Below are 12262 nucleotides of genomic sequence, written 5' to 3' on the forward strand. Positions count from 1 at the left end.
AAAATAAGCTGTGGGGATGCCTGGGTGGCTCAGTCAGTTAAGCGTCTGCCTTTGGCTCAGGTCATGATCTCAGGGTCCTGAGATCGAGTCCCACATCGGGCTCCTTGCTCAGTGGGGAGCCTGCTTCTCCCTCTGCCTGCCAGTCCCCCTGCTGTTCTCTCTCTCTCTCTGACATAAATAAATAAAAAACCTTAAAAAAAAAAAAAAAAAGAAAAGCTGTGGATCTTGAGAAAACAATCAGGGCTGGAAAGCAGGGTAAGATACGCTAATCATTTGTATAGAGGTGGTAGGGGTTGCTGTGGAAGTAAATGAGATTGCTGAGAAAAACAATGTGGTGGAAAAAAGTCTTTGGCGTTAGGAAACACTGAAAAAGTTGTGAGAGAGAAAGAAATGAGAATGAGGATATTAGAGTGTTTTAAAAGCTAAGGGAAAAAGTTTCATTGCAATAGTGTCAAATGCTACTTAGAGGTCTTTGTGGTTGAAACCCAAAAAAAAAGGCCATTTAGTTTGTTAAGAAAAGATCTTTGAAGGCCTAGATAGAGAATAGCCTCAGTATAATACTGAGAGTATGTGTTCAGTGGGTGTACTATGTATGTCCTGTGAGAGTGTATATGGTGAGTGTGTGTGTGAATAGTGAGCAAATGAAAGGTTTGTATGTGGAGGGAGGATAGTAGCTTGATAAGGTCCAGAGATAGAAATATAGGTTATTTTTTGTTTTTAAGGTGATATAGGCTTATTTTAAAGAGAAAGAAGCTTTTAGAAGGGAAACTGTTAGAGAAATTACAAAAGATAGAGGGAGTAATGAATAAGCTGCCAGGTCTTGAAGGAGATGAGAGGCAGTGAGATTGAAAATCGGAGGTAGAAAGGCATTAGAGTTGTTAATTTGAGAGGAGGAGAATGTCCATTTGTAAAAATCAGAAGAGAAGACAAATTTAGAGATGAGGATGCAGAGACATTTTAAAGAAGACTGCAAGATATGGTAATTAGAAAGTATTTGATGTGGAGAAGAATGTTGAGGCTTTAAGTATTGTGATTCTTTAAGCTTCTCAATAAAATAGAAATTAAGAATACAGAATAGTAAAATAGTTCAGAATACAGAACTCTTGGTGGGGTGATGAGACTAAGGATTTCAATAGTGAAAATGTTAGGAACATCAATGTAGAAATGTAATAAAGAAATATTCTCGAAGAAATGGAGCAATACTAAATTGAGTGTTAGGAAACTTGGGTTTTAGGTCTGTGGCATTGACTGGCTATATTGTGCAAGTCTCAGTTCTAGTCTTTAATTTCTTAATCTGCACAATGAGAGGTGAATCAGGTGACCTTTTCAGATAGAAAAATCCTGAACCAAACTAAAAAAGAACAAAACATATAAAACCACATTAATCAAGATATTGTAGTATTGGTGAAAAGAAAGGCCAGTCAGTGGAGCAGATCAGAGGATCCAGAAATAGAATCCACACATATATGCTCAGTCTTTGTACACACAGATTTGAAGGTAATTCAGAGCAGGAAGGATGTTCCTTTCAACAAGTGATGTTGGAGCAACTGGATGGATATTCATGTACAATAAATGAACTTTGATGCCTACCTTGCTTGCACCACTTATAAAAATTAACTCAAATTAGAGACCTAAACTTGTAGAAGATGACATAGGAAATCTTTGTGACCTTTGGTTAAGCAGAGATTTCAAAGATCATACCACTGAAAGCATGATCCATAAAAGAAAAAAAATAAATTGAGCTTCATTAAAATGAAAAACTTATGCTTTTTGAAATATATTGTTTGAGAAAGTAAAAATACAAGTCACAGACGAGGTGAAAATTTTTGCAAAACACCTATCAAAGAATTTGAATCCAGAATGTATGAATAATTCTTACAGCTTAATAAGACAAACAACTGAATAGAAAAGTGACAAAAGATTGGAAAGGACACAGATGTTAAGTAAGATTTGAAAAAATAGTCAATGTCATTAGTCCGTGGGAAAATGTACCACTACACACCTATTAGGATGGCTAGAAAACAAGCAACAAACATTGGAATAACAGTTTGTTAGTTTTTTATAAACTTAAACTGACTTTTAACATAGAACTTAGCTATTCCCAAACTAGGTATTTGCCCAAGAAATGAAAACCTATATTTATTTAAAGACCTGTACTTGGATATTTAGGGTTAGGGGTAGTAGCATTATTTATAGCAGTGTATTCAACTGTTAGAATGGATAAACAAATTGTGGTATATTCATACAATGGAGTACATTCAGAAATTAAACGGAATAAATACTAACAGATATAATAGTATAGATGAATCCTCCCAAACATTATGCTAAGTGAAAGAAGCCTGACAAAAAAGACTACAGACCATATGATTCCATTGGTATGACATTCTGGAAAAGGAATTAAAATCAGATCAGTGATTGCCTGGGGCTGGGGGTCAATAGACCTGATTTCCTAAACACACACACACGAATCCTTTATTCCCAAGGATGGATATTTATGGTAGGGAGACGATCAGATAGTGAGAGGCGCTGAGACAGCTATGGTGTAGTGGAATGAGCGCTAGATTCACTGATAATAGTGGTGCTACTGCTGCTAATTAATTCTGATTCAGTAGGTACAATGCCAGGCACCAAGCTGATTACTTAAGAGCATCCTCACTGCTAATTTTTGTGGTGATTCTAGGATTAGACACTATTATTGTCATTCCTATTTTAGTAGAAACTGAGGTTTAATTGGATTTAAACAAGTTGCCCACAGTTAACACAACTCGAGTATGTATTCAAACTCTTGAGTGTTTGACACCAAAATCCATGTTCTTAAATAAAAGAGTGTAAGTTCCAGGAAGATACGGAATTTTTGTTTTTGTTTTTGTTTTCACCACTGTATTCCCCAGAGTCATAACCGTGACAGTTGTATAATGCGTATTTCTTGAAAAATTATTAGAGATCTCAAATTTTGCAAAGTGTTAAAAAAACATAGGAAGGTACAAAGAAGCCTATATGAAGATAAAGATGATTTTTAAATTAGTGTATTTTAGTGATTAGACTGATGTTTTTCATTTAAGCATTTATCATATCAAATGACTTTGTGTTAAATTGTGTTGTCTATGTCCTAATAAAATCTGCTGTTTTAAAAAGTGAACAAAGTAATTATAGAGTAGGATTTTATAGTTGATTCTAATCTTTCTGGTTTTGTAAATTTTTTCCATCTAGCAAATCTTGGTGGCAACCAGGTATAAGATCAGACCAAGTCAATGTTATTGGTTACAACTAAACTACAAGCCGTTCCTGTGTGTGTGTGTGTGTGTGTGTGTGTGTGTGTGTGTGTGTGTCTAGAAAGTCTACTTCTAGGACTCTCCTAGTTGGAAAATGATCATTTCCTTTCCATAGATACATAAAAATATTTGCTTGTAAATGAATAATCCGGTTGATCTCATCTGTAACCTGGTTCCCTCTGACATATTTAATACTTAGTAGGCTGAAGTTTAGAAGGAACATTTATTTTTCTTCCATAGATAAATGTGTATCAAGAAGAAAAAGCACTTTATCCAAAAAAGAGTTAATTGGAATGCAGCTAGAACAACAACAGCAAAAATAGCAAGCTTTATAAATCATCTGAAATAACGGTCATACGTTTTGCTCATAGGAAATTTCCTTAGGTCCTTAAAAATCAGAACCTATTTATACAACATTTCATTTAGGCATTTTATCATTTCAAATGAGCTTGTGTTGAACTGTGTTCACTATGTCCTAATAAAATCTGTTGTTTTTAAAATATGAATAAGCAATGTTCTCCATTTTAATAACTGTAGTTACTTCCTTTCTCAACCTTTAAAACAGTTAAAAAAAATGCTATAGTTCCTGAAAGTAGACACACTGAGAGCAGTTAGGTTTAACAGGTGATAGCCTGTGAGCAAGGAAGCAAACCAAAAACATACGAAATAAGCACAAAAATTCAAAAAGTAATGTAGTGTGGGGGCTATTTATTATAGGGACAAACAGCCTTTTACCTCTTAGTTTCTGAGAAATTGACCATATTAATATAAACACATACAAAAGTCGATGTTCATTTTATTAAAATATAATATACTTACTAGTCATTATAATAATCAAGCTATGTATACTTTGTTCATTTTCAGAAATAATAAATATATAATATGGTTTCAAAAATCAAATTTATTGAAGCATATTTTACGGACACTAAAGTCAACCAATTTTGAATGAATAGGTCAATAAGTTTTAACAAATGCATTCAACCATGCAATTACCACCATTAATTAAGATATAGAAATTTTTGGTTACTCCAGAAAGTTTTCTCCTCCTTTGTAGTCATTCCCCAGATACCTCCATTCCTGTCCCTAGACAGCCACTGATCTACTTTTTGCCATTAAAGATTAATTTTGCCTTTTCTAGAATTTTGTAGGAGAGGAATCACACAGTACACAGGATATACCCTGTTTTCTCTGGCTTCTTTTTCTCCATGAAATAATTTTGAGATTTATCTATGTTGTGTTTATTAGTACTTTCCCTTTTTATTGTTGAATAACATTCCATTGTATGGATATACCAGAGTTTATCTGTTCACCTGTTTTTGGATATTGGGTTGTTTCTAGTTTTTGGTTTTTATGATTGAAGCTGCTATTAATATTCATGTACAAAGCTTCCATTTCTTTTGGGTATAAATATCTGGGAGTGGTATTGCTAAGTGTTATGGAAAGTATATACTTAACTTTATAAGAACTGGCCAAACTTGTTTTTCAGAATGGTTGTACCATTTTACATGTTCACCAGCAATGTTTGAATATTCCTTGCTCTACATCCTCACTAACCTTTGATATTGTCAGTCTTTTTAATTTAATCATTTTAGTGGATGTATAGTTGTAAGTTTTAAAAGATTTGTATAGAAATGCAACAGATTTCTGCATATTGTGGAATTTAAGAAACAAAACAAACAGGCAAAGGAAAAAAAGAGAGACAACCAAGAAACACACCCTTAACTAAAGAGAACAAACTGATGGCTACCAGAGGGGAAGTGGGTGGAGGGATGGGTGAAATAGGTGACGGAGATTAAGGAGTGCGCTTGTCGTGATTAGCACAGGGTGATGTATGGAAGTGTTGAATCACTATATTGTATACCTGAAAGTAATATAACATTGTATGTTAGCTATACTGGAATTAAAATAAAAACTTAATAAAAAATATTTATTTTCCAAGTAGCTAAAATCATGGAAAAGTTTAGAGTTGGATAATGATAAACTTTTTATTATCAGTAAAATTTGATAATCCAGGGACGCCTGGGTGGCTCAGTTGGTTAAGCATTTGCCTTAGGCTCAGGTCATGATCCCAGGGTCCTGGAATTGAGTCCCGCATTGGGCTCCTTGCTTGATGGGGAGCCTGCTTCTCCCTCTGCCTGCCACTCCCCCTGCTTGTGCTCTCTCTCTCTGACAAATAAACAAATAAAAATCTTTTAAAAATTTGATAATCCAGAATAATTTTTAGAAGATTTATTTATTTGAGAGAGAGATTGTGAGCTGGTGGGGGCGGGGGTGCGGCGCAGAGAGAGAGAGAGAGAGAGAGAGAATCCTGCTGAGTGCAGACCCTGACATCATGACCTGAGCTGAAACCAAGAGTTGGCCGCTTAACTGACTGAGCCTCCCAGGAGCCCCAGAATAATTCTTTTCTTAAAGCTTGTATATAACTGAGATTTCAAAACAATGTAAATTTGCATCACATACTTCTCAGCTCTATTGTAACCTCCAACTAAGAGTAAGCAAATAGTCCAAGTTTTGTAATAGAATATCAGATAATTTGGTGTCTTTTGTTTTCAACTTAATGTAATCAAATTTTACCTACAAAACTTACATATCTAGAAATTAATACATATTTTTAGGGGAAAAGGTATTCTAATGATAATGAAAAAATATTCTAATGATAATCATGGCCATCACTCATCAAGTACTAATTATATGTCAGGCATTATGCTAAGGACCTTATATGTATAATCTCATTTAATTCTTACCAAGTGAGATATGTATTATTATTTCCACCTCACAAAGAAGGCAATTATGGCACTGAGGGATATAAATTTCACAAGGTTAAAAAATACTTGAGTCCATAGACTGATTAAAAAATGAGTGAATCAGGGGTGCCTAGGTGTGACTCAGTGAGTTAAGCAGTCGACTCTTGATTTTGGCTCAGGTCATGATCTCAGGGTCCTGGGATTAAGTCCAGGTCAGGCTCTGCAATCAGCAGGGAGTCTGCTTGAGGATTCGCTCTCGCTCTCCCTCTGCTCCTCCCCCTGCTCACGTGCATACACACGTGAGCTTTCTCTCTCTTTCTCTCTCTCTAAAAATAAATGTCTTTAAAAAACAAGAGTGAATCAGGGCAAAAGGAGGATAATCATGTAAGAAAGTAGCCTTGTTTTTTTTAAAAACAATTTATGTTATGGACTCGAAAATCCTTTAAGTTGGTTCTAATGACATTGGATTATTTATTTATTTATTTATTTTAAAGATTTTATTTATTTATTTGAGAGATAGAGTGAGAGAGAGAGAGCACAAGAGGGGGGGGAGCGGGAGAGGGAGAAGCAGACTCCCTGCCGAGCAGGGAGCCCGATGCGGGACTCGATCCCGGGGCTCCAGGATCATGACCTGAGCCGAAGGCAGTCGCTTAACCAACTGAGCCACCCAGGCGCCCCAACATTGGATTATTTTAAAATGAAAGTATTTACTTCCGAGAACTGACTGACCCCTAAATTTTTCACAGTAAGTTGTAATTTAACTTTTTGATCTTTCTAGTAATTTTTTTTTACTTACAATATAAAATTTAAGTGTTTTTGATTAGAATTGATTGTAGATTAAATGCTCTCAAGTATATGCCATCATAAGGATTTAAAAACAAGTTTATGTTGAATAAGAAAAATATTATCATATAATACAATTTTAATATGTATCTAGTATGTGAATGATTAATGAAATATTTGAATCTTTTTTTTTTTGTACCCAGGAAGGTTATGTTCAAAGGAAAAAGGAGCTATGGGGAATCTGTATCTTTATTGCAGCAGTTGACCTAGATGAGATGCCATTCACTTTTACTGAGCTACAGAAAAACATAGAAACCAGGTAAAATGTATTATATCAATATAGGCCTCTGCCATCAAAGAAAAGTATTTCTGAACTTTCCTCTTAATAGACTTTAGAGAACTAGTGAGAAATGCTAAAATTAAATAAAACTTTTAAAGGACTTAGGTCAAACAGTGAACTGTCCTTCTCTCTTGGAGCCTTAATGAATGTGTATTTATGTTATAGTTTCTCAAGAATGTAGAGTTTGTGTCCTGGGAAATTTTTCATCATGTCTCCCACTTTCTAGAACTTTCTCAATTGTAGCTGTTGATAAAGTGGACAAAAAGAGCAAGGGTTTATAAAGTAGGCTTATTTAGATTAAAATTTTTATGAAAGTGGTGTGAGTCTATCTTAAAGGAATTTAGTTAACATTTATTAATGTTTAAGATTGCTTCATATAATACATGCATAATTATATATTTTTTGAGACTGTATGTTCAGCTGAGTTTCCATAATTACTCCAATAATTGTTTGTTGTTGAGCTTATAAGCTTATAAGAAGAATTTACTAATTTGTTTCCAATAACTCCTGAACTTTATCTTGAACAGCTTTGTGGGACATCCAGTCATTTCATTTGCAGCATATTTACAAAATCTAACAGTAAATAATTTTACTAGAAAGGTAGTAGTATATGTTTCTTCTTGGATAAAATCATCTAGAATTAAACATAATTATTTTATTTATATGAGATAAATTAAATTGCTGCATTTTTCAGTAACTCTTTTTCTTACTACCTCTAAATAAAATGTGGAAACAAAGACCTTGTATATTCATATTTTAACCTATTGAATTAGAGTTGGTTTACCTCTCAGAGATTTCAGTTTTATTTTATTCATAAAATTACTAAGTCAAAATAGTTTTTATATAGCTGAAAATTATGTAAGTAAATTTCTACATTAATTTATACATTCATGCAGTAGATGTTTCAGTGGCCTAGAGGATTGAAAAGGATATGAATGTTTCAGTTAAGATAGAGTGGGTTTAATGGGTCTCTGTTGTTTTATAAGCTATATGACCTAGAGCAGATTGCTTAGCTTTATTAAGTTTCAGTTTCCTCATCTGTGAAATGAAAATTATTAGCTATTTTATAGAATTACGAGAATTAAATAACTTATAACGAATGGAAAAGTAAGTAGTTTATAGAAACAGTGCTTGTAACTTAACCATAGGTATTGATGAGGTCTTGATCTCTTTCCCTCTGTAGACCACCCCTCCATGCCCTTCCCCTGCAAAAAAAAAAAAAGGAAAGGAAAGAAAAACAGTTGCTAGGCTCTGTGATACTGTGCTAGGTTCTAATGATACAGAGGTGAGAAATAGTCTCTGAGCTCAAAAATTCATTCCAGTGGGAAGATAAAATTAAACAGATGGCTGCAATACAGTGTTATAAAGCTCTTTTTAGACTACTAAATAAATATGACAGAAAGGCTATTAAATCTTTTATCTCTAAGATGAAAGAATTTTCCTGGCAAAGCTTTTCCTGAACTTTTTTCCTGAATGGAGCAACTCTTATAATTGGGCATGTCATAAATAATCTCCCTACAATAAATATAATAGTTTATTTGTTACAACTTTTTCTTAGGTCATCTCTTTGTTCTAATAACTATCCAGGAATGGTATCTAGACCACTGCTGCTTAAGTGTGCCCTGGTAAAGGACTTTTTTTTCAATAAGTCATGGACTGACATTTAAAAAATATATAATATAAATTAAGTATTAGAAAAATGAAAGAAAAAAAATTATACTAACCGCAGGACCAAACTTTTTATTATTATATTCAGCACCATAAAATTAGTGTTAAATTGCCATAAAAGTTTTTATATGCTTACTCTCAATTTCTGTATTTATTTAATTGTGGACAGATAACAAAACATATCAATCCATGGAGCACTGCTGTAGAATAAGTAGTTATTTTAGATTTGTGTGTCTTAATTATGGCTCTTTATGCCTGCTTTTCATCTCTGTAGCCTTCCCTCTTCTCTTCTTTCCTTCAGAGGAGGGCTGCAGAAGGAATAGAGACTCACTTAAGTTACCCCTAGAAAAAGGTGACTTTGTAGTAACAATTCAGTTTCCATGGTGCTCCATAGGTATTGCTATATTATCTCATAAAAACTGGAACTGAGTGTGCTTCTTGAATAAATGCTTTTCTGGGGTTGATTATTTTTCTCTGAAGGTATCTAGACATTTACTCCATTCTCTTTTCTCTTGTGAGCAGCATCATGATCATCTACTCCATATCATTTCTACTTCTTTATTTGCTGTTCCATGTAGCTTATCATGGCTGCCCCAGTCCCTTCTATGTCACAAGTGCTTTAATGACCTTCTCTTGGGTTCTTTGTTCGCTGCTCATTAGCTGAAGCTTTTATTTTTAGGGTTCTTGAGATGAATGTCTGAGTGGTCCAGCCCATTTTTTAGAATGAAGCCTTAACTCAGTTGCTGGAGAGTGTATGGGTGGGTCTCGTGACTACCCTTGAGTTCATTTAGCTGCTTTGGTATAATTCCTTAGACAAACTTGATTAGAAATGAGTGTGTGAGGTGCAGTTGATGATTGCTATGTTTAGTGCCCTATTTTTTTAATGTATGAATATTTCAAATAGATTAATTTTTTAATAGAAAACAATAAAGAATGATTTAAAGTCATTATTTAAACAACCTAAACATTTTAATCAGTTTTTCTTTTCCCTTCCCCAAAAATTCAGTCTAAAACCATTGATGGGTGAAGAAAGTAGGTATGTGCATCTGTGGTAGGAGAGAGCATGGGGTGCAGAGAAGGATGTTAGAGCCCAAGTGGGTATTCACCTGGATGTAGTTGGGGGTGAGGGTCCTGATATGGGCTGCTTGGTGTGCAGTGTCAGAGATCAAGCCGGGTGTGTGGGTAGCCAGACCACATGTGAAGCGAGTGCAGTCTGGGCTGGGGAGTCAGAACCCTACTAGGGTGAAGAATATGTCCATGTGGAGGGGTCAGGGCAGTCTAGGATGGGGAGTCAGTCTGAGCAGGAGAGGAGAGTGCCCATGTGGGAGAGTGGGTAACTTTGGAGATGGAAGGTAGTTACATGCAGGGCGATTGACTAAGTGAGTAAATAAAGATAAGTGGATCCCAGCTTTCTCACTATCAAAGAAGAGTTATAAATTTGAAAAGGGAAACATTAGAATAAACCATGTGGTTTTATGTTGGAATTGGATAAATGGATGTGAACTTACAGTTTTCAAAACATATAGGTAGGTGTAGAAATAAATATGTATGTATATGTCTATCATAACAACCCTTTTTTTGGTATAAATAGATGTAGGCATGGGTATATACATATAGGGCTGTAGGTTGAAGCTAGTTGATTTTTACTCTTCAAACTAATAAAATGCAAAAAGTAATTCCTTCCAAAGAATATAATAGTGATTTGGTATGGAGCTAATAAACTTTTGAATTGAAATGTCTATGCTTTGAAAATGAAATAAAATGAATTTTTTCAGTTACAGATTCACTTTTTTCTATTCCTTTCTTTGTAGTGTCTGCAAATTCTTTGATTTACTAAAAGAAATTGATACCAGTACCAAAGTTGATAATGCTATGTCAAGACTGTTAAAGAAGTATAATGTATTGTGTGCGCTCTACAGCAAATTAGAAAGGTAAAGTAAAAATTTTATTAGGATTACACCCCAGTTTTGCATGTTACTGGTGATGATTAGATTCCATCTGGGAACTATATTTAGTAAAGTTATTAGGTATTACCCCGTAGATTTGTCCCCTTTGCTGTTAGTTTTTTTTCATAGGTTCTTAGCTTTCTTTTTTATTCAGTCATATGCATTATGAATGTTTCCTCCAAAATTGTTATACTGTCCTTTCATATTTCTCATTTGTTTTAACAAACTTTAAGACTTTAGTCTTCTCTGCCAGAGACTTTCAGTTCTCAATGGGAGAGTGACCTAAATTTAAGCTTCTTCCTAATGGTGTTATTTAGTTTAGAAAGAGAAAAACATACTGGGAGTACAAGGTGTACATGACCTATACTACCAAGCTATGATTTGTATTCTCAGTGGTGTAAACGGAGACTTTTCATTCCTTTTAACTGGGAGAAAGATGAAATTCAGATAAACTTGGGTTTTTAATGCACTTATCATCCACGTCGCCACTGCCACTGGTAAAATGCCACATCTGGCATGTGGCTGTTACTCTGTTCATTGTGGGGCTCATTTCACTTGGTGAGAATATATGAAAGTTAATATTTTAGCTAAACAAATAGTTGTAAAGGGAGAGGGAAGAGTATTTTGGGGAGAATGAGTATGGAGATAGTGCTGGAAAGAAGCATCTTCTCAGAAGGATGCTTCTGTTTTCCCTTTCCTTCTTTTTGGTTGGTATGTCACTAAAACTTCAGAGGTGTGATAGAGGATAAGAAAAGTGGAGAGAAAAATCAAGATTGACCTATGGCTTTTAAAGGAATTTTTCTTGCTCCTCGTTTTTAATTGTAATAAGGTTGCATTGGCCATCATTATTTTCTTTTGTCTTTTCTTGAATAAAGTAAAATCTATTTGCACAAGAAAAAAGGGATTTTTTGTATTATAATAAAAATTTGTACAAGGAATGTAGACTATAAAGCACTTGGAAAACACAGAAGAGCATAAATAAAATATGAATCACCCTAAATTTTAATACTGGAGATAACTAGTTTTCATATTTAGAATATTTCTTTCTTTTGGATATTTTATGTAAATTATATATGGTATATATAATTTTTTCTTTTTTTTTTTCTTTTTTAACCTAACTGGGACTTTTCTGAATGCTTCTGTCCCTTAAAGTTGTTTATGGCCTTTTAACTCATATCTTGGAACTTATCCTAAGAACGTTATCTTAAATACAAAAAAGCTTTAGAAATTTTTATCACAATATTATTTAAGCCAACGAAAAGCTGGAAACAACCTATTTATGCATGACTGAAATAAAGAGTAAGATATAAATATAATCTAAACACTAAATATTATAAATGTAAAATAAAATTTGCTGAGGAATATTAACAATATGCAAAAATGCTTCTAATATTAAGTAAATATAAAATTTGATGAGGAGGGCGCCTGGGTGGCTCAGTTGGTTAAGTGACTGCCTTCGGCTCAGGTCATGATCCTGGAGTCCCGGGATCGAGTCCCGCATCGGGCTCC

The 12262-nt window shown here is 34.2% G+C and overlaps 1 protein-coding gene across 1 annotated transcript in view; it reads left to right on the top strand.

Annotated features, from left to right (window-relative positions):
- RB1 (RB transcriptional corepressor 1) overlaps positions 1–12262 on the top strand; it is a 155793-nt gene that overhangs the window by 23155 nt on the left and 120376 nt on the right. The window contains exons 3-4 of the mRNA XM_021689426.1: positions 7003–7118; positions 10619–10738. Of these exons, the coding sequence (XP_021545101.1) occupies positions 7003–7118; positions 10619–10738 (236 nt within the window). The remainder of the gene's footprint in view (positions 1–7002; positions 7119–10618; positions 10739–12262) is intronic.

This window comes from Neomonachus schauinslandi, chromosome 3, assembly GCF_002201575.2.
Source record: "Neomonachus schauinslandi chromosome 3, ASM220157v2, whole genome shotgun sequence".
Taxonomy (NCBI): Eukaryota; Metazoa; Chordata; class Mammalia; order Carnivora; family Phocidae; genus Neomonachus; species Neomonachus schauinslandi.